Source organism: Erigeron canadensis, chromosome 1 (genome assembly GCF_010389155.1).
Source record: "Erigeron canadensis isolate Cc75 chromosome 1, C_canadensis_v1, whole genome shotgun sequence".
Lineage (NCBI taxonomy): Eukaryota > Viridiplantae > Streptophyta > Magnoliopsida > Asterales > Asteraceae > Erigeron > Erigeron canadensis.
The window spans coordinates 31,193,466-31,213,895 of record NC_057761.1 but is presented as its reverse complement, the minus strand read 5'-3'; the positions used below and the strand labels follow the sequence as shown (position 1 = coordinate 31,213,895).

Sequence of the window (20,430 nt, the reverse complement as noted above, 5' to 3'; positions counted from 1 at the left end):
AGATTTTGCATGTAGTTGCAGTACAAACAATGCCAAGACGCTTGCCGCCTAGCACTTTGAACACTTCTACGTTCAAGAGGTTGTGGGTTTAAACCTTGTCAGCTTGTCTTAATCATAATTGAGTAGTACTTGGTTCAATTGTCTAAAAGAAGTTGCAGCACAATAACTTAATTAGATAATGATTGTTCCTTCAAAATCTTTAAACTTCAAAGAGTAACACAGGCATGTGATCTATTCTTGAAAATGAATTATTGTCATTGTAGAAATCTATAAGTGAAACCAATAAACGGCATGAATCTGTAAATGAGGGTGCCCAATGACTATTATTACAAGTTTTAATGAAAGACTAGTACTCATCAAGGATGATCACTCTTTCCCTAAGATCATATATATCATGGCATATACATATTGTTGGGTTAATCGGGTCATTCACGGGTCACGGTTCAGCAAGTCTGTACAGGTCGGTTATTCTAAGTGCTCTAACGGGTCAGTTGACTCGTTTTTCAGTCAATCAAGCAGAAGGGTATTTAGCTACAGGGTGTTGGAAGAAGTCAAGCTGAAACAATTGAAGTTTACCCATGTTACAAGTCCATGTTTTGAATAATTGGTTGATTTATTTTAGTTTTGACTCCTTATTTTTAGGGTCATAGTTTGTTTATTATAAATAGGTTTAGTTAGTTAATTGTTTTACGTACCACCTTTTCCTTTTCAATTGAAACAGTGAGTATTTTATAAATAACAGAAGCAACTTTCTTTCATCCATATCTTCTTCATATATCACATAGTTCATATACGTGCGTGAGTTTGTTAAGCGTGTGAATTGTGAGGCATTTGAGTCCAACACATATAAGAGAACATTGAAGTTAAATTCATAGCTATCGAAAAACTTAAAGAAGTGGACAAGAACAATTAATACATCAAACTCATGACAAAACTATGAAATTTGTTAAACAGCTACGACCAGGCAAAATATATTTGGAGTTTTTGGGATTTTAACATTCTTGTTCTTAGCGCCGCCTCATGATATCGAGCTATGTGTACCTCAAAATCAAGGCTTTCTATAGTATACCTAATGCACACGAAACCACATACCAAAGATTAAAAAAAAAAGACTGATAGACTAATGGAAAATGATCGCAGAAAGTTCACTATTTGAATCGAAATGCATAGGAAGTACAAATAATAGAGGATGTGAAGACAGAATATACTTGCATCTTGTGAAGCTTTACATCAATGGTTTTATAATCTCTATGATGAAAAGAAGTTGATTTCGAGCTACATTAAACCTTTTCAGTTGCTATTCTGTTGGGTTCAGCAGTCCTTCCTATAGATGTCAATCTCTCTGCTGCCAATCTTTCTTCCAAGGCCCGTGCTCCCCTTTCCCTGCAGTTTTGATTATAAATAAATCAAACAAGCAAAGTATATTGTATCGACCCATTGAGGAAATACTATTGACCCATTTACACATATAAATAGTTAAATGTATATTGTATCTCAAACAAGCAAAGTTTCCTTTTAAAGAATATGAAATGTATCAAATGGGTCAAAACCCACCCAAAGTGCATTTAAATTTATGATGTTTTGGATCTACATAACCTATGCTCTAGTAGTAATGTATTTAGATCACATTCTGACAGTTGACAAAACTTTCATAAATATGAACATACAACTTTAAAAAGGAGAACAGTACCTTCTCCTTGATGCCTCGATGGAGTCAGAACCAGGCAATACAGCAGTACCTACTGTATAGCCCCTGGTCTCAATGGACACTTCAGGTCTTCCAAAGAGCATTTGATGAAAAATTGAAGATATAGGATCAACCAGAGGCCTGCAAATCAATAAGTCACATTCCATATATATAAATAAAACAATAACTTTCTCTTCACTAAAATCACCGTGCATCATGAAAATCATCGTGCATCAACTAGTTCGTGAATCTTTGTGCATCAATTTAACCATGATCTAAGGGTCAAGATCTTGTCTTATTTGTTTTACTTTAATACTTATTTTACAATACCCAACCCCTATATATATATATATACCTTTAATATAATGTACGCCTAAACTTAAAAGGACAATTGTAGATTGGTAATAAACTACCGTATGCTTTCAGGGAAGAAAGTAGAAAACGCAAACTCATCACTGGGATCACCCTGAACTTTTGTTTCTTGTTTCCTTTGAAAGTATCTGAGGTAGATCCAACCAATGTATGTGCCAAATAACAAAATTGGAAGGCATGTTGCTGGCTCTACTGAAAATAAACTCATACCAATCGATAAGAATAACACGATAGATGGCAGCCACTGCCCACATAGCCCAGAAACATCAGTCAATTATACAAAGAAATTTCAAATTTCTTGAGATACAAAAGATCATGTATTCTACTATTCTTGATACCTTATTACCTTTGCTTTAATTTTAAGAGGGGACATTTCTTGGTCAGGCATTATCTGCTTGACACCAACTAAAAGTCCAGAAAGAGCCCCACCAGAACCCGAAAGAGGCATGTAACTACCATCAACATAAAACTATATCAATTTTGCTGAAAGTTGATCATAATCACCAACAAGATTACATATTACTTCTTCCAAAAGAGGGGACCGAATAGACTTGAATTAACTTACAGATAAATTTCCTCCATTGTTATGTAATACACAGAGATGGCAGTGATGAATACGCAAATATTAGTCAAAAGATTGACGACAAATATAAACTTCAGGAACTCACGAGAACCCCAGATGGGTTCAAGCAGCTTTCCAATGAAAAGGAAACCAATTGTGCTAATAACAACCTGTGAAACAAGTTATGCACATATTCTCAACAAATGATTAGTTGTCCACATATATGCACAATAACAAATCAAAACAAAATACTTAAGCCGAAAATGTTACTTACTTACCCCATGTATGGTTTGCTCAATATAACTAGCTGTTACAAGGTTCCAACCAAAAGGAATTGTTCTGTCATAGATTACATGAAGGAGTGTAAGTCATAGATGCAATGCAAACTATCATGTCTAATTTTGTACATTAATACTAAAGAAACTGGAGACAAATGATCGAGCATCAGGGTTACAAGCGAACTGAGCTTGAGGTCTGCAGGACAGCTGAAATTCATATTCAACGCCATAGCTTGACTAGCCTTCATACTTAACCACATTACAAATATACAATAGTTACAAGAATTAAAACTTGACCATCTATGAAATACCAATTTAGATGCGTCTAACAATCATAAATTCTAAACACCTTATTCATCACAAAATTTTGAATACCCACACGGTCCAGATATACGCTATAGCTTGGCTCATAAGTCATAATATTTCTTTTGACCTCGTTTTTCGTCCTTGAGCTCAAGCTTGATAAAATCTACAAGCTCGAGTCACTCGACTTGTTTGCAACCCTATCGAAAACCTCACAAATGTACACCTTCTTATTGAGCTTTCAAAAAATGCATTTTTTTTAAGTACTTATGTCTTAAAATGTAAATGTGCTCAAAATAACATGTACACTTAAAATCTAGTTTTGGTTTTCAAAAAAAAAACATACGATGTATGCACTTATATTGTACATGGTTTCGATATACAAATATTTATTTACAGTAAATAATGGTAAAAAAAAAAAAGAAAAAAAAAAGAAAGGGAAAGTTACCTAGCAGGAATGAGAGCAACATAAATAAGTGAAGAAGGAAAAATGTGAACACAAATGTGACCAATTATAACGACTCCCGCTATCACTTTACATATTTTTGTAGATCCACCAAACACATTCGACACCATTATGTAATTTTTAATCAATAAATTATAATTATAATTGATTAAAATTAACAATGGATCCACCAATCCATTATCATTATAATTAAACTTAACATTAAATTCTAAATATTAATTAAATCTGTAATATATTGATTTTTGACAAAATATAAAATGGCTTACTGATGAAAAACTCATGACAAAATGGATTGTAAAATTGAAATCGTCGATTCAGGGTTCAGATAATATTTAATCTGATTAAATATTTAAATGATGGGGAGATAATAAATATTCGACCCCCCTTATGCTTTGGTATTTTAGTTTTTTTGTTTTCTACCGTTTCCTCATCTATTAACATCATTTTTAATTGTTTTAGCCTACAAAAGTTTTACACAAAATAAGTTATATCGAAAGTTTTTGAATAATTCGAAACACTTCCTGAAACGATGGGATCTATTTTAATAAGATCCGTTTAAGTAACTTCTTTGACTAGATGCACATGTATTTATGTCTTACAAACCTTAAATCATTTTCTCACCTCTTTCTCAATATTACATCTTTCTTATTTCATATTTCATAAAATACTACTACCAATCATATATTTTTCTCATCTCTTTCTCAAATACTTTATTACTGAGTATTAAACAAAACAAAAAAACAAACAAACTTTTTTTCTTTTTAAATGCTTTGAAAGTTGCATATGACCCCATCTAACCCCAACCTCCCCCTTTATGGGATTTTAACCCAAACCATCCCAAAAAAATATCAAATTGACGAGTGGCAAATCAAAAATACATAACGTCACGACTCTAACTTAATCTTATTCAGTTTGACTTCAGGTTAGGTTGTGTATATACCATATTTGAAAATCATATTACAATAGTCAACAAATAAAGGTAATTAACTCTATAAGTAGACTTTGAACAATCTTCCATGGTTTTACTTAGTCAAAGAGAGAAACAAAGGCAACCAATAATAAGTTGCCATACTTATTTCTTGAAAGATATTAAAGTGTTCTGGCTAACAACGTCTTTGACCCTGTATTGCATAAACTAGTTCGTTTCCCACATATGAATTACTTTTTAGAGCGATTGTCTATTATTAACAACCATAAATCATAAGCTATGATTCATAACTGATAGATTCATTATATCTGTCAATTAAGCTGAATTCCCAATGGAGGGGCCTCGTATTCGTGTATATGCACTCCTTTTCATTGGCTTATTCTTGCTGCTATTAGATTGTGAAGCGCTTGATACCATATCCGCAAATCAAACAATCAAAGATGGCGAGACACTTGTTTCTGATGGTGAGACGTATGAACTTGGATTTTTTAGCACCACAAAATCCAAGAACCGATACTTGGGGATATGGTACAAGAATATCTCACCCCGTACTGTCGTATGGGTTGCCAACAGGGAGACGCCAATTAACGATACATCTGGAATGCTCAAAGTTAGCAGAGAGGGAAACTTGCTGATTTCCAGCAGTGGCAACACCATGATCTGGTCATCCAATTCGACTGTATTAGTGAAGAATATAAATCAAGAAGTGGTGGTGCGGCTACTGGATACTGGAAATCTTGTTGTTTGGGATCACAATAGCACCAACAAAAATGTCATTTGGCAAAGTTTCGACTATCCTTGTGACACATTGCTACCAGGTATGAAATCTGGAAAGAATTTTGTAACGGGCTTACAATGGTCCCTGACATCTTGGAAGAGTCCTGATGATCCTTCTATAGGTATGTACACACATACAACAATCACAAATGGATATCCTCAGCATTTCACGTACCAAGGTCAAACTATAATATCAAGAATGGGACCATGGAATGGTCTCGGGTTTAGTGGGCATCCTACTGACATACCAAATACAGTTTATCAAGTTCATTATGTTAATAATCACAAAGAATCATACAATAAATATGAGCTTACAAGTTCAGTTCTTATGAGGGTAGTTTTGACATGGGATGGGAAAGTACTAATATTGCATTGGATTGAGCGAACTCAAGAATGGGTTGTGTATGCAGACATGGCAGTAGATAACTGTGGTCAGTTTGCACGTTGTGGTCCTTATGGTAGCTGTAACATAAACAAGCATCCTCCATGTAGTTGTATGGAAGGTTTTGAACCAAAAAACCCAAAACAATGGCGTGAATCTGATTGGTCAAGTGGGTGTAACCACAAAAAGCCTTTGAAATGTGGGAATGGGTTTCGGAAATTTACAGGAGTTAAAGTACCAGATACAAGAAAATCATGGTATAATTACAGTATGACATCTAGAGAATGTGAGATGGCATGCAAAAGGAAATGTTCATGTACGGCTTATGCAAGTTTAGATATAAGAAATGGTGGAAACGGATGCTTACTATGGTTTCATGAGCTGATCGATATCAGAGATTATGATACGAATCAAAGTCTTTACATAAGAATGGATACCTCCAACTTAGAAGGTACACATGTTTCTTCCGAAATTGTCATATTGTTTATTTAGTTGGTCTAATAAAGATGTTACCAGCTGTTATATATCCTTTTCTTAATGATAGGTCGCATAATCATCCGGTCTGTTTCCAATGAGAGGACAAAGATATTCATCGTCCTCGTGCCAATTTCTTCAGCTGTGTTTTTTCTGTCTGCACTAGCATATGCCTGTAAAAAGAAAAAGAAAAGGCCTTACATGAGACGACGAGGTATTGGAAATAATTTTCATAGTTTACAATGATGCATGTTTATAAGATACAGCTTCTAATTAATCATGTGACAAACAATGATGGAAAATATAGGTAACCTGAAGCATGACTTACAAATCAGCGAGAAAAGTATGTGCACGGAACAGCTTGATGGTTTACAACATTTTAGCCTACATAAAGTAGCCAATGCCACAGAAAACTTCAGTGTCTCTCATAAGATTGGAGAAGGGGGCTTTGGTCCAGTTTACAAGGTATGTATATTCATGAGGCTTCTTAAATAGCATGTAACTTTGTTAGTGTCATGAGCCCAAAATGTCAAATGTTGAGATTTTAAGTAATCATAAACCCTACTTATTTAATCTTTTAGGGTGTTTTGGAAGATGGACAAGAAGTAGCTGTAAAGTGTCTCTCAGAAAGTTCTCGACAAGGACTTGAGGAGTTCAATAATGAAGTCGTTTGTATCGCCAAACTTCAACATCGGAATCTTGTGAAGCTTCTAGGATATTGCATTCATCAAAGTGAACTCATATTGATTTATGAATACTTGGCGAACAAAAGCTTGGACTCTTTTCTCTTTGGTTTGTCTCTAATTGCTGATACTCACTTTACTTTTACACTTTAAGGATACAGTATTCTAACAACTTAGTATCTATGTTTTGGCAGATCAAAGCAAAAGTGTAATGCTTGACTGGCCTAAGCGTTTTCAGATTATTCATGGAATAGCAAGAGGTATTCTCTATCTACATCAGGATTCCCGCCTTCAGATTGTCCACAGAGATCTGAAGGCAAGTAATATCTTGCTAGACAGTGACATGAATCCAAAAATATCAGACTTTGGAATTGCTAGAACCTTTATCGGATGTGATGCTACCGCTAAGACCAAGAAAGTGGTTGGAACATAGTAAGAACCCATAACATGAGGTCCATTTGGATCAACTTTAAAACGTTTTTGAAAATAAAAAAGAAACTCGATCAAATAGTAATGTGTAAGTTTATTTGCAGTGGTTATATTCCTCCTGAGTATGCACTACACGGGCATTTCTCTGTAAAGTCAGACGTATATAGTTTTGGTGTTTTGATGATGGAGATAATTAGTGGAATGAAAAACAGAGAATTCTCTCAGGAAGACCATAGTGACAACCTTCTTGGACATGTAAGCAAAGTCGTAAGTGATTTAATTTAGATCATACTCTTTTAGTATAACTCTGAATATGAGTCTTGGTTTGATGTAGGCATGGAGACTCCACAAAGAAAATCGAAGTATTGAACTTATGAGTCCTTGTCTATGCGCCTCGTGTATTGTACCGGAAGTACTACGATCAATACATGTTGCACTGTTATGTGTGCAGAATAATGCTGAAGATAGACCAACTATGTTGTCAGTGGTTTTGATGTTGGTCAGTGAGAATGTGCTGCCTCAACCTAAACACCCTGCATTCTACACTGGAGAGAGATGCAAGGAAATTCCGTCTGTTGTGCTATCTGAAGATTACACGATAACGAATGTGTATGCTCGGTAGCAAGTACATGTTTAAGCCCGACATATATCAAAAGGGATAAATGCATAAAATACGAGTTTAGGTATCTAACAGGAGTAATAGCCATATATCCACTTTTCTCTCTTTCTCTCTCTCTCACTATATATATATATATACGAGAAAGTTAATTTTAGTACATACATTAAAAAGTACAAAGATTACACATGTACTTTTTTACTTTTTTAATGCATGTACTATAAATAACTCACCTATATATATATATATAGCAATATATATATATCAATAAGGTTGTCCAATTAGGGTATTCTTGTACCAATATATATATATATCAATAAGGTTGTCCAATTAGGGTATTCTTGTACCAATATATATATATATATATATATATATGGGGTAATCATCTGCACTGTAGATTCTTAACATAAATCGACAGTTCCCATACATTTGCAGTACAGATACTAAACCCTATATATATATATATTTAAGGTTCACTTATGGGCTATGGCCAATCTTATTCAAAACAAAAAAAAAAAAAAATCCCATTTTCTACGATAATAAGAACTCTAATTAATAATAACTATCAATTTATAGAACATTACCTTAAGGATTGGATATGTTGAATCAGATTAAAAAACCATCTACAGTAAGTGCTTAGTCTCTCCTTTATTTTCTTCTGGAAATCGCATCACAGCCACAAATGCTCCGCTCTCAATTTCTCCTTGTTAGAGATATAATTAATTAATTTACTATTTTTGCTTAGGTAGGGATTGACAACATAGGAAATTATGGTTATGTAATAGTATGTTTGTAGGATACAGAGGAAGAACATATTATAAGTCAACTGATATGATAAGAATGAGTTCAGTTGTAATGCCACATTTGATACACAATTGGAGGTCAGAGGTTGGAATTTTTTGCATTTTCGGTTCTTGGGTTTGTTTCGTTCGGACCGGATCGGGACGATTTTTGACCAGTGTACATCCGTATGCGGCTATGCCGAATTAATCCCTATGCGGTTATGCTGAATTACTTTGATACTACTGACAATTTATCAATTATCGATATTAGAAAAAGCCAAAAAAGGGCTAGCTGATATGCATTTACTTTTCTTTTGTTACCCTCACATTTAGGGGATTATTTATTAATTTATCATGTGGGATTCTAGGGATATTTATAAGATTAGCAGCTTTGCAGTTAACAGCATTTTATGTTTTCCCTTCAAAAAGTACATAGATGTAATGATAAAAATCTATTGGTTCAAACTAAAAGACCAATAAAAATTTATAAAAGATTTTCACTAAATTATGTGATACACCCAATGATATTTGAATTGAAAAATAAAATGCATATTTGTATCTAAGTATGTAAATTTTAAAACTTTTAACTTTGAAATTTATTTATAACTTTTTGTAACATTGTTTTTTATAATTTGTGTGCGTTGTCATGCTATTATTTTCGTACAAGTTTTTGGCTTGAAATTAATGATGTTACAGAATAAAACAATCGGTTAGAATGAATTTCTTTCGCAATGTTAAGGTTCTCTTGCTAATCGGTCTGATGTTCCCACATATATATATATATATATATATTGAACAACGGGTTAGTCGTTAATAGTTAATATTCGAGAAATCACAATGATACTTAATTGGACGGTATGCGGAGCTCAAACCACACCGTTGCCATATCGCGTAGGTGTGCATCTAATATAAATTTATAAATATGTATTTATATGTAAGTAAAAAGTTTATTGGTTAAAATAAAACATATAGAAAACATATAAACATTCAAGTTTATTTTATTCGAAATTCAAGGTATTAAGGGGTCTTAGACTCTTAGTTGAAAATATTACACCTTTTTAACATTTACAAAAATAAAGAGTTGTTTTTTTATTAGATAAGATAGATGATTTGATACAGAGGCTGATCTAAGATTCGAGTATATGGGGGGCACATTCACAAAGGTATTAATACGAACTGGATAGCTTAGGGGTAAAAAAGTTGACTATGACGCGTCTGTGAATACAAAATTTATCCTCAACGCCCCAACTTTATCGTCGTATTTTAACGATGGTATAGGTAGCTAACGAAAATCGAGTCAGTCTCGCACAACATGTGAGTTTAATCTACTATATATATACACGGAGATATTAAATTTATCTTGTGAACATTGTTTATTCAGATCAATGGTTATCTATGCATTTGTAATTACATTGTATTCATCCATATTTGTTTCGTATATTACTTAAAAGTCCCCAAGAAGCCAAATTTATCGTAACAGACGACTATGATAAAAGTGATAACGTAAAAACGTAAATTTATAAGTTACTCTTATGCTTTTTCATTCAAAATATAATTCTAAAAATGTAAACTAAATCATATAATATATGATCCCACCATATGAAAAATTAGTAGTAAAAGAATACAGCTAAAAGGGCCCACACTCATGGCAAAAAAACTATTAAAATGAAATTTTACTTTTGCTTTTAGCCTATTAATTAAAGACACGAGGGCACACTAAATTTAATGCAGGGGACATTCTGAGAAAAACATTGAATTTCCATATAACATAAGACAAAATCTCCATGTATAATAGTTGTAGGGCCAAGATGAATAGGGGGCATTACCCCCCGGTCATATGCATGTACATCCGCCCCCGATTTGATACAGTATAAGTTTTTGAGTTAATTACACTATTGTTCCCACAAACTTTAGTCCTTTCGTAAGAAAAAGATTAAAATACCCATCACGTGCAGATCACGTAATAGGTGTTTAACGTCCGTTTCGAGAATTGGATCAAAAGTGTTGACAGAGTAAAAATTTTTGGATCAAAATGTTAATTGATAAAAGGTAGGGATGAAAACGGTAAGTTTTAACCTTTGATGAGTACTAAAAGTGTAATTAACTCTAAGTTTTTATAAATCATTTTACTAATTAGATTTCATCTTTAATTCCTAAAAAATAAATAGGAAAATGATCCGTACTGCAAACTTTACTTAAGCTTAGGTACTGCCACATTAAAAAAAGTTACATATTAAACCTTTGAATTTAATAAACATACATAACCCCCTGAATTTTATATAAACTCCCCCTGAATTTTACATAAACTCTCCCTGAATTTTACATAATCACCCCCTACTTTACCTAAGATAGGTACTGCATGCTTTACCTAACCTTTCCCCGAAATAAATATTAATTTTACGAGTAATTCGTTAAAACTAAAAACCTAACGTTTTTGTTTAAAAAACAAAAATAAATAAATAAAGGTTTTGTTTTTAGGTAGTAGGATTAGCAAAAAACTCATATTCTTTCTCCAAATTGTATCATCGTCGATCAGCAAGCCTGCTTTTGTTTCATAGACGGTACCATCCTCTTTCCGATCATCTCTTTCCAATCCTATTATACATTTTTATATGTTATATATTCATATGTATAGAGAATATTTCATTTTTAGTTTATGTATATCTTGCTTGATCATAATTTTAGTGTATATATGTTTGGTTCTAGTTTGATGTTATGTGGTCGAAATAATAGTAATTAGGCAGTTGGTGTATCTCGGTGAATCATACATTAGCTTAATAGCTGCCCAATGTGAATAGATTTTGATAAGTTATCAGTTAGATATAACACTCATTCAATGCTCCAATTGGGGAATTTTCTATAACTCAAATGATGATTAATTAAGATCGTCTTTCATTTTTAGTAATTAGTACTTATCATGTGATGATGTACGTATCATAGATACATCCGCTTTAACTCTTAAATTGAGACGGCGGTGAAGACCAACGGAATGTGTGAGTTTGCCGCTCAAAAAGACACCACTTTTAAGAAAATAGTTTGTATGCATAACATTAATATGAAAGGGATTAGTACATTAGAATGAACTTTCAAATTCTGTACATTGTATGTACTCGCACATATGTGGCAACCTATAAGGTTGCCACTTGTAAGTTTTTTATTGGTTAGATACATACAATGCACAAGATTTGAAAGTTTATTACGAACAATGCACATGATTGAAGTTTGATATACACTATGACAATTTGTGTTAAGTAGTTTGCATTATAAGATAGGGATTATTACCTATGAATGTAACTAAGTATGACAAAATGTCTATGTTATGTAAAGATCTCGTAAAAATGTTTATGTAATATAATGAACTTTCAAATCCTGGTTATTGGATGTACCTGGGTATATGTGGCAACCCTATAATCTGCCACGTGTAAGTTTTTGACTGGTTAGGTACATCCAATAATCGGGATTTGAAAGTTTATTATATGACATAGAAATTTTACAAGATCTTTACATAACATAGACATTTGGTCATAATTAGTTACATCCATAGGTAATAATCCCTATAAGATACTAATCCCAATATGAAAAGATACTAAACTCACCAACCGTTGATAATTTCAAACATTGACTTAAGACCTCTTTGTGGTTTTAAAAGCCTATCATAGTACCATTAATTCAATGCCTTTGCCTTTTCAAATCAAGGTCAATGTTGTGTTTGATCATGTATTGCATATTTAATGGAATTTTCGTTTGAAAAACCTGAATTTTATTTGGAAAAAAAAGGAGTGTCCACACTGAACTTTGAGAGCCATTGGTCTATCTTTGACAGCCATAAATTATTAGTTTATTACTAAAATCCATAATAATAATATTACTACTCCTTATTAGTAGATGCTAATTATACTACATATATACTCTCTTTTTTTTTTTTTTAACAAAAATCCATTAACACAAGTCCTTGTACTGAATATATTCTAAGTTGAATTTCCAATGGTGGAACATCGTATACATGCATTGTTTTTCATTGGTTTGTTCTTGTTGAAATCAGATTGTGCAGCGCTTGATACTATATCTGCAAATCAAGCAATCAAAGATGGCGAAACACTTGTTTCTGATGGTGAGACGTATGAACTTGGATTTTTTAGCACCAGAAAATCCAAGAATCGATATTTGGGGATTTGGTACAAGAAAATCTCACCCCGTACTGTCGTATGGGTTGCCAACAGGGAGACGCCAATCACTGATACATCTGGGATCTTCAAAGTTAGAAGAGAGGGAAACTTGATGATTTTCAGTGGTGGCAACACCGTGATCTGGTCATCCAATTCCACCGTATTGGGGAAGAGTATAAATCAAGAAGTGGTGGTGCAGCTTTTAAATACCGGAAATCTTGTTGTCTGGGATCACAATAGCATTAACAAAAATATGATTTGGCAAAGTTTTGACTATCCTTGTGACACAATGCTACCAGGTATGAAATCTGGGAAGGATTTGGTAACAGGCTTACATAGGTTCCTGACATCTTGGAAGAGTTCCGATGATCCTTCTACAGGTATGTATACTTTTATAATTGACACAAATGGATATCCGCAACATTTTACGTACCAAGGGCAAACTATACTATCAAGAGTTGGACCATGGAATGGTCTTGGGTTTAGTGGCCTTCCTACTGACATGCCAAACTCAATTTACTCAGTTGAGTTTGTTCATAATCTCAAAGAAATTTACAATATATATGAGCTTAAAAGTTCAGTTCTCATGAGGATAGTTATGACATGGGATGGAAAAGCACTATTTTTGCTTTGGATTGAGCGAACTCAAGAATGGCTTGAGTATGCAGACGTTTCAGTTGATAGTTGTGGTCAGTTTGCACTTTGTGGTCCTTACGGAAGCTGTAGCATCAATAAGCGTCCTCCTTGCAGTTGTATGGAGGGTTTTGAACCGCAAAACCCAAAAGAATGGGGTGTACATGATTGGTCAAGTGGGTGTAAGCCCCAAAAGCCTTTGAATTGTGGGAATGGGTTTCGGAAATTTACAGGAGTTAAAGTACCAGATACACGAAGATCATGGTATGATTACAGTATGACACTTGGAGAATGTGAGATGGCATGCAAAAGGAATTGTTCGTGCACAGCTTATGCAAGTTTAGATGTCAGAAACGGTGGAAATGGATGCTTACTATGGTTTCATGAGTTGATTGATATCAGAGAGTATGATACAAATCAAAGTCTTTACATAAGAACGGATGCTGCCAACTTAGAAGGTACACAATTAAAAAATTGTTTAATCATGCATTAGGCACTCATATTGTGTATTTAGTTGATGCAATAAACATGTAACCAACTATTATCCTTGTCTTAATGAATTAAGGTCGCGTAATCATTGAGCCTGTTTCCAAGGAGAGGAAAAGAATAATCATCATTATCCTCTCAATTTCTTCGGTTGTGTTTTTTCTGTCTGCAGTAGCATATGCCTGTAAAAAGAAAAAGAAATGGCCTCACATGAGAGGACGAGGTAATGCGAACTGAAAATTATTTTTTTAGTCTACAATGATGCATGTTGAAAAGATACAGCTTTTAACTAATCATGTAACAAACAACAATGGAAAATATAGATAAGTGGAAACATGACTTCCATATCCGTGATAAAAATATGCGGAAGGAACAGTTTGATAGTTTACAACATTTTAGCCTACGTAAAGTGGCCAATGCCACTGATAACTTTAGCAACTCTCTTAAGATTGGAGAAGGGGGCTTTGGTCCAGTTTACAAGGTATGTATATTCGTGATGCTTTTTGAATAGAATGTAATGCTTGTCGGTTTCATGAGCCGCTAATGTCAAATGTTCATAGTTTAAGTAAACATAAACCCTACCTTTTTAATCTTTTAGGGTGTTTTGGAAGACGGACAAGAAGTGGCTGTGAAGTGTCTCTCAGAAACATCCCGACAAGGGCTTGAGGAGTTCAAAAATGAAGTCGTTTGTATTGCCAAACTTCAGCATCGGAATCTTGTGAAGCTTCTTGGATACTGCATCCATAAAAGTGAACTCATATTGATTTATGAATACTTGGCTAACAAAAGCCTGGACTATTTTCTCTTTGGTTTGTCTCTGCTAATTGCTGATACTCGTTTTACTTTCACACACTTAATGACTTAAGGTTACATTTTACTAACAAGTTAGTATCTATGTTTTGGCAGATGAAACCAGAAGTCTAATGCTTGACTGGCCTAAGCGTTTTCAGATTATACAAGGGATAGCCAGAGGTATTCTCTATCTACATCAAGATTCCCGCCTTCAAATTGTTCACAGAGATCTGAAGGCAGGTAATATCTTGCTGGACAGTGACATGAATCCAAAAATATCAGACTTTGGCCTTGCTAGAACCTTTATCGGATGTGATGCTACTGCTAAGACCAAGAAAGTGGTTGGAACATAGTAAGAACCCGTAACATGAGATTCATTTCATTTTTGAAAATCAAAGAGAAACTCGATTGCATAGTAATGTGTATTTTTATTTGCAGTGGTTATATCCCTCCTGAGTATGCAGTACACGGGCATTTCTCTGTGAAGTCAGACGTATTCAGTTTTGGCGTCCTGGTGCTAGAGATAATTAGTGGAAGGAAAAACAGAGGATTCTCTCATGAAGACCATAGTGACAATCTTCTTGGACATGTAAGTAAAGTTGCAAGTGTTTTTATTTAGATCATAGTGTTTTAGTATAACAAAGAACACGAGTCTCGGTTTGATGTAGGCGTGGAGACTCCAGAAAGAAAATAAAAGTATTGAAGTTATGAGTGCCTCTTTACGCGCCACGTGTAGTGTTCCCGAAGTAGTACGATCAATACATGTAGCACTGTTTTGTGTGCAGAATAATGTAGAAGATAGGCCGACTATGTTGTCAGTGGTTTTGATGCTGGCGAGTGAGAGTGTGTTGCCTCAACCTAAACAACCTGCATTCTACACTGGTGAGAGATGCAAGGAAATTCAGTCTCTTTTGTTAACTGAAGAATACATGATAACCAATCTGTATGCTCGGTAACAAAGTACATGTTTTAAGCCTGACATTCACTTGTTTTCTATTTTCTCCCACTGTAGATACTTAATATATATATATATATAAAGGATGTTAATGTTGATAATCTTATAGTCATTAGTCAATTAGTCGGTTGTTTAAATTGACACTAAGGAATTCCGGGTTATGTTCATTTTTGATTTTGTAATCCTGGATTGTAGGTTCGCTTTAACTAACTATTGAGCAAGGTTGTGTTACATTGCAGTTGGGTCAGGTATACAATTCATTAATAGAAACTAGAGCCCATATACAGTGACGGAGATTAGATAAAATCTCTCATATATTAATTTTTTTAATATTTATCGAGTCTTATAAATTTTTATGAATCAATGTAAAATATATAAAAATCTGAAGGGACATGATATAATATTTCTCCGTCAAAAGGTCATTTAGGAGAATAGATAATTTATAATGGGGGTAGGGAATATGAGGTTGGTAGACATTTAAGTTAGGTGAAAAACTTTTCACATACCTTTTTTTAAACCATAGAAATTATGAGGGGCCAAACATTTATTCAAAATATTAAAATATTAGTATGCGAGAGATTTTTCATCCAAGTTAGATGCATAACAGCCTCATACTCATTTTTCTCATTTATAATTGAAGTAGAGAGGCAGAGAGCAACATGTGAACTTTTCCAGAAAAAGATACGTAAGAAAAAGCGATTAAAGTTTAGGGTAGTCGGGCAGAAGGATAATTTTAATCATCGTGACAAGGGGCTTTTAGTTTATAAAATCTTTGGGCTTTAACTCCTTTGGTGTTTTTTTTCTCTTATCCGAATAAGGGTTTTTATTTTCAAAAACAACTTATTTAGAAGCTTTAAGTCTCATCCCTTAAAAAACCCTTACCAAAAATGAACTAATTTATCAAAATATTTTCTATGAGCTAATCAACCCGGATTCAATTCGGGTCATTTTATAAAACTTTTACCAAAAAATAAGTAATATGTTATTTGTGTTGTTGATAAATTTATAACTTAACGAGAGATAGTGGTCGCGCGTTGCGGCGGTAAGATGGTGGGGGTGATAGGTCAAGTCATAAAGTATGATAGCCAAATGTTTTAGTCGTACGAGCTCCGCCCTCGGATTTAAAAATTCGTCGAAAGTATATCGAATTACATCTCTAATGAAAGAGCATGAAAATTTAAGAACACCCATACAGTTTTTATAATTTATCGATATACGGTTTTTGAGATAAAAGATTTTGAATGAATTAGAGGAATAAAATGATTTATGGATGACAGAGAAAAAAAATGAGTGATTGAGATTTGAGAAGAGAGAAAAAAATGAGTGACTGAGATTGAAGGTTATTATAGGTATATTAGGTAGAGATGTTTAAATTGGTGAATAAAGAATAAATGTATTTTTGGGGATTAAGATCCTCTAAAGTTATTATTAATAGTTCAAATCATATTTTCTTAAAAACAAGGGGGGCAAAATGCTTTATAAGATATTATTAGATATGTAATAATATATAAAGTTATTAACCAAGAGTTGCACTAAAATGGTTCAGACTTTAAAAAAACAAATGTTTTAGTTATTGTTTATGAACCCGTAGATATGTGCAAAAGTTAAAAAAAATTTGTTGGAAAATGGCTTGTAGTAAAGACAAGATATACTTTGACAAGACATGCTCCGAGATTTTTTTATCGATTTGGGGGAAGTTTTTGGAACAAAAAAAAAAAGAAAAAGAAAACATTAGCACAAACAAATATAAAGACTGCAACAAGGATTAAAAATTAAAAATACAAATATGCAAATTAAACTAAGAAATTTTTGGCAAGATAAGTCTTAATAATATATTTGTTTATAACATGAAAATCTATAGTTAAAAGACATAACGAATGATTTTTAAAATTAAGATGTAAAAAGTGACAAATAAAAACATAAAAGTAATTATTTATTAAAAAAATTATGAGAATGTGTAAATAAGAAAAGAAAAAAGAAAATAATATGACATCATGTACTTTTATAAATATTGGTAGGAAATAATTCAAGTTTGACAATAGAAATTTTTAAAAAAATATATTTTATAGACAATCTTGTTTTATTTATTATAAAAGAAGATTAGTTTAAATTGAGTTAAATACCGAAATCGTCCATGTGATGGGTGTGTGTTTTTTATCTGGTTTTTAAATTTATAAGTTGTACAAGTAACTATCTTAAAATACACCACACTAACAAGCAGAGAACCCAGTCAATGTAGTATAGTCTAGTGATAAGCTACATGATCGTTCGTAGGGATGCGTTGCTTTACCCAATCTAGTAATATGTGTAATTCTAGTTGTTTTGAGGGTTTGTCACTAATTCCTAAATAACTAATGCTTCAAAGTAAATATCTAGTATTACCGGGGCAGGTAAAATTATGAGGAACCTAATAAAAGTAATTAAATTAAAATACTTGTTTGACATTTCCAATCTCATGGTACGATCAAATACTATCTTACTGGTTTGCTAGATTGTTGGAAACTTTATCGCGGCTCAGATTCTCGTTAGATTCACTTCGCTTAATTAATATTGTTGTCGCTAGACTCACATTCCCCTATAAACAAATTCTCGCTAGATTTATTGTTTAAGCATTAGTGACCTAAAGTTTGTGTTACTAATTCATCTTTTAATTACTTAGCTCTTAAGCCATGGCCAGATATAATTATCTCCGGTGACCACAGTGCTCGTTTCCAAGTCAGAGGATCGCGTATGACATTGTTAAGCTTCATGTTCAATTCATCCTAATTACTATGGTTCTGGATCCCTCGGATACAAGTGAATCACTTTTTACTTCTAATTATAGACCGACTAGTCGTTTTCTGTCCTAGCATAATAGTCCTAGTGGATGATCATAAACAACCATCAGTTTTCAGATATAAAACCAATAGCAATATGAACTACTAATAAACATCGATCTACGATAAACAGTAAAACGCATTCCAACTAAATCTAAACAAACATAGTAAAACAATAAGTGTCTACATGATCACATTGATCCAAACAAGTATTCAGCCTACTAGCCTAGCATTATTAAATGAATAACAAAGTTTGTGAAGATGAAAGACATTGTTCAATAAAATAAGTAAAATAGAAAAGCTAGATCTAGATCGAGGATGAAGATCGGAAGGCGTTAGAAGCTCATAACCTTCTGGAAATCTGCAAAGTCGACCTAGGGTTGATGCTGGGCGGCTAGGGCTATTGAATCGGCTCTCCCTTAGGGTTTTGAGGGTTAGTTCGGCTTAAATAGAGATGAAAGTCGGTTGCTGAATTGGGCCGACCAGCGGCGCTGGTCCTGGGCTTTGATGGGCTAGCGAAGCTGGTTCCTTCAGGAGCGGCGCTAGGTGTTGGCCAGCGGCGCTGGTGACTCCTGCTGCAGCTTTCACGTCTTCGTTCGGCTCCCGAATCACTTCCTTGTGTCTTGTAATCTTCATGGGCTTCCTTTTTGAGTCACTTGATGCCATTTACCCTCTCTCGCATCTTCCGTAAACCTGCATAAATATACAATTCATTAAGTACCAATAGTTCCGGAATAATAACTCATTTAGACATAGAAATGAAGCCTTTCAATAGGGTTTTTTTTATCACAAAATGGACGCTCATCACCATGTCGTGGACCTTTATTTACAGCTTTCGTCCCTAAGTTTAATAAATTACAACTTTAGCCCAAAAAACTTTGCTCCATCAACACTTTTGGTCCAGACCATAAATGTCTGTTAAAAGGAGATCACGTGTCTGGCACGTGATGGGTAATCTCGTAATTTGACTTCGAGTTATTTACAGAAATCGTCCTTATCGTGAACCACCACTTTCAAATTTGGTCCCTAACTTTTAATAATTAACTTTAAGCCAAATTAGTTAATCTAAATCTAAAAACCGAAAATCTTATCAACATATATTAAATTAAATCTTATATACGAACTTCAAGAAAAAAATACATACAAACTTTTAATAAATCACACAAATTTTTAATAAATTACAGTTACCGGATTTGGAGGGGTGATGTGCGTTTTTTTTATTAAACTATCTAAGTTTTAAATTTATAATTCAAGGTTTTACCTAATCTATCTTAAAACGCAACTAAGAGCAGTGTACTCTGTCTAGTAAGAATATAGTCTAGGTAAGTCCAGGTTCGTTCGCAGGGAACTTAAACTAAGGAAATTAAAATACTTAAGTTAAGATTACAGTTTTCTTTGAGGGGTCTCCTAGTTAACTAATTGCATATGAAATTAAAGACAATAATAAATGTAAAACAGACATTCGTTTGGTTTTGATTGACATGCTTAAAAGTGGTTATAGTTGAAGTTGTTAAACGACTCTTTTCACATTCAGATTCTCGTTAGATTCACTTGAATTATTTAGCCTGACTGCCTTTCGACTGGTCAGACACTTCAATGAGTTCCTGTTAAGGTCACTCACTGAGCTTTAAAAACTGAGCCTGTAACTATGACTGAAATCTTTTATGTAAGTCTTTGTTCTTGTTAAAGTTAAAAGACATTGATTACCCTAACCACCTGGATCTGGTTTCCGTTCGCCAGATCAGCTAGATTAACCTAATTAAACACATACTCGTTTGAACCAATTATTAATTCTTAATCAAATGTCCAGTTATAGATCAAATGGTTACACTGATTAAAGACG

General features: G+C 33.6%; 2 protein-coding genes across 2 annotated transcripts; one reads left to right on the top strand and one right to left on the bottom strand.

The window, feature by feature from the left end:
- Positions 1-1,138: 1,138 nt before the first annotated feature.
- On the bottom strand, positions 1,139-3,778 carry LOC122589812 (rhomboid-like protein 19). Its single transcript, XM_043762137.1, has 7 exons — positions 3,651-3,778; positions 2,900-2,960; positions 2,625-2,791; positions 2,406-2,511; positions 2,101-2,303; positions 1,691-1,828; positions 1,139-1,383 (listed from the first exon to the last, which is right to left on the bottom strand). Exons 1-7 carry the CDS (start codon positions 3,776-3,778, stop codon positions 1,281-1,283), a joined length of 906 nt encoding a protein of 301 aa, XP_043618072.1. The 3' UTR covers positions 1,139-1,280.
- Positions 3,779-4,811: 1,033 nt separating this feature from the next.
- On the top strand, positions 4,812-15,920 carry LOC122589802. Its single transcript, XM_043762126.1, has 16 exons — positions 4,812-6,206; positions 6,300-6,443; positions 6,537-6,694; positions 6,811-7,021; positions 7,107-7,344; positions 7,446-7,596; positions 7,676-7,959; positions 10,121-10,142; positions 11,231-11,300; positions 12,782-13,996; positions 14,104-14,247; positions 14,348-14,505; positions 14,623-14,833; positions 14,931-15,168; positions 15,255-15,405; positions 15,485-15,920. Exons 1-16 carry the CDS (start codon positions 4,928-4,930, stop codon positions 15,770-15,772), a joined length of 4,962 nt encoding a protein of 1,653 aa, XP_043618061.1. The 5' UTR covers positions 4,812-4,927; the 3' UTR covers positions 15,773-15,920.
- The last annotated feature ends 4,510 nt before the right edge of the window (positions 15,921-20,430 follow it).

Bases quoted from the DNA above. Each gene is read 5' to 3' on its own strand.
- LOC122589812 (XM_043762137.1), bottom strand. From the start codon at position 3,778: ATGGTGTCGAATGTGTTTGGTGGATCTACAAAAATATGTAAAGTGATA. The intron at 2,304-2,405 runs GTAATAAGGTAT...CTATGTGGGCAG, and splicing joins CTCTTAAAATTAAAGCAAAG to TGGCTGCCATCTATCGTGTT. The intron at 1,384-1,690 runs GTACTGTTCTCC...TCAAAACTGCAG, and splicing joins ATCGAGGCATCAAGGAGAAG to GGAAAGGGGAGCACGGGCCT.
- LOC122589802 (XM_043762126.1), top strand. From the start codon at position 4,928: ATGGAGGGGCCTCGTATTCGTGTATATGCACTCCTTTTCATTGGCTTA. The intron at 6,444-6,536 runs GTATTGGAAATA...TGGAAAATATAG, and splicing joins GCCTTACATGAGACGACGAG to GTAACCTGAAGCATGACTTA. The intron at 7,597-7,675 runs GTAAGCAAAGTC...GGTTTGATGTAG, and splicing joins GTGACAACCTTCTTGGACAT to GCATGGAGACTCCACAAAGA.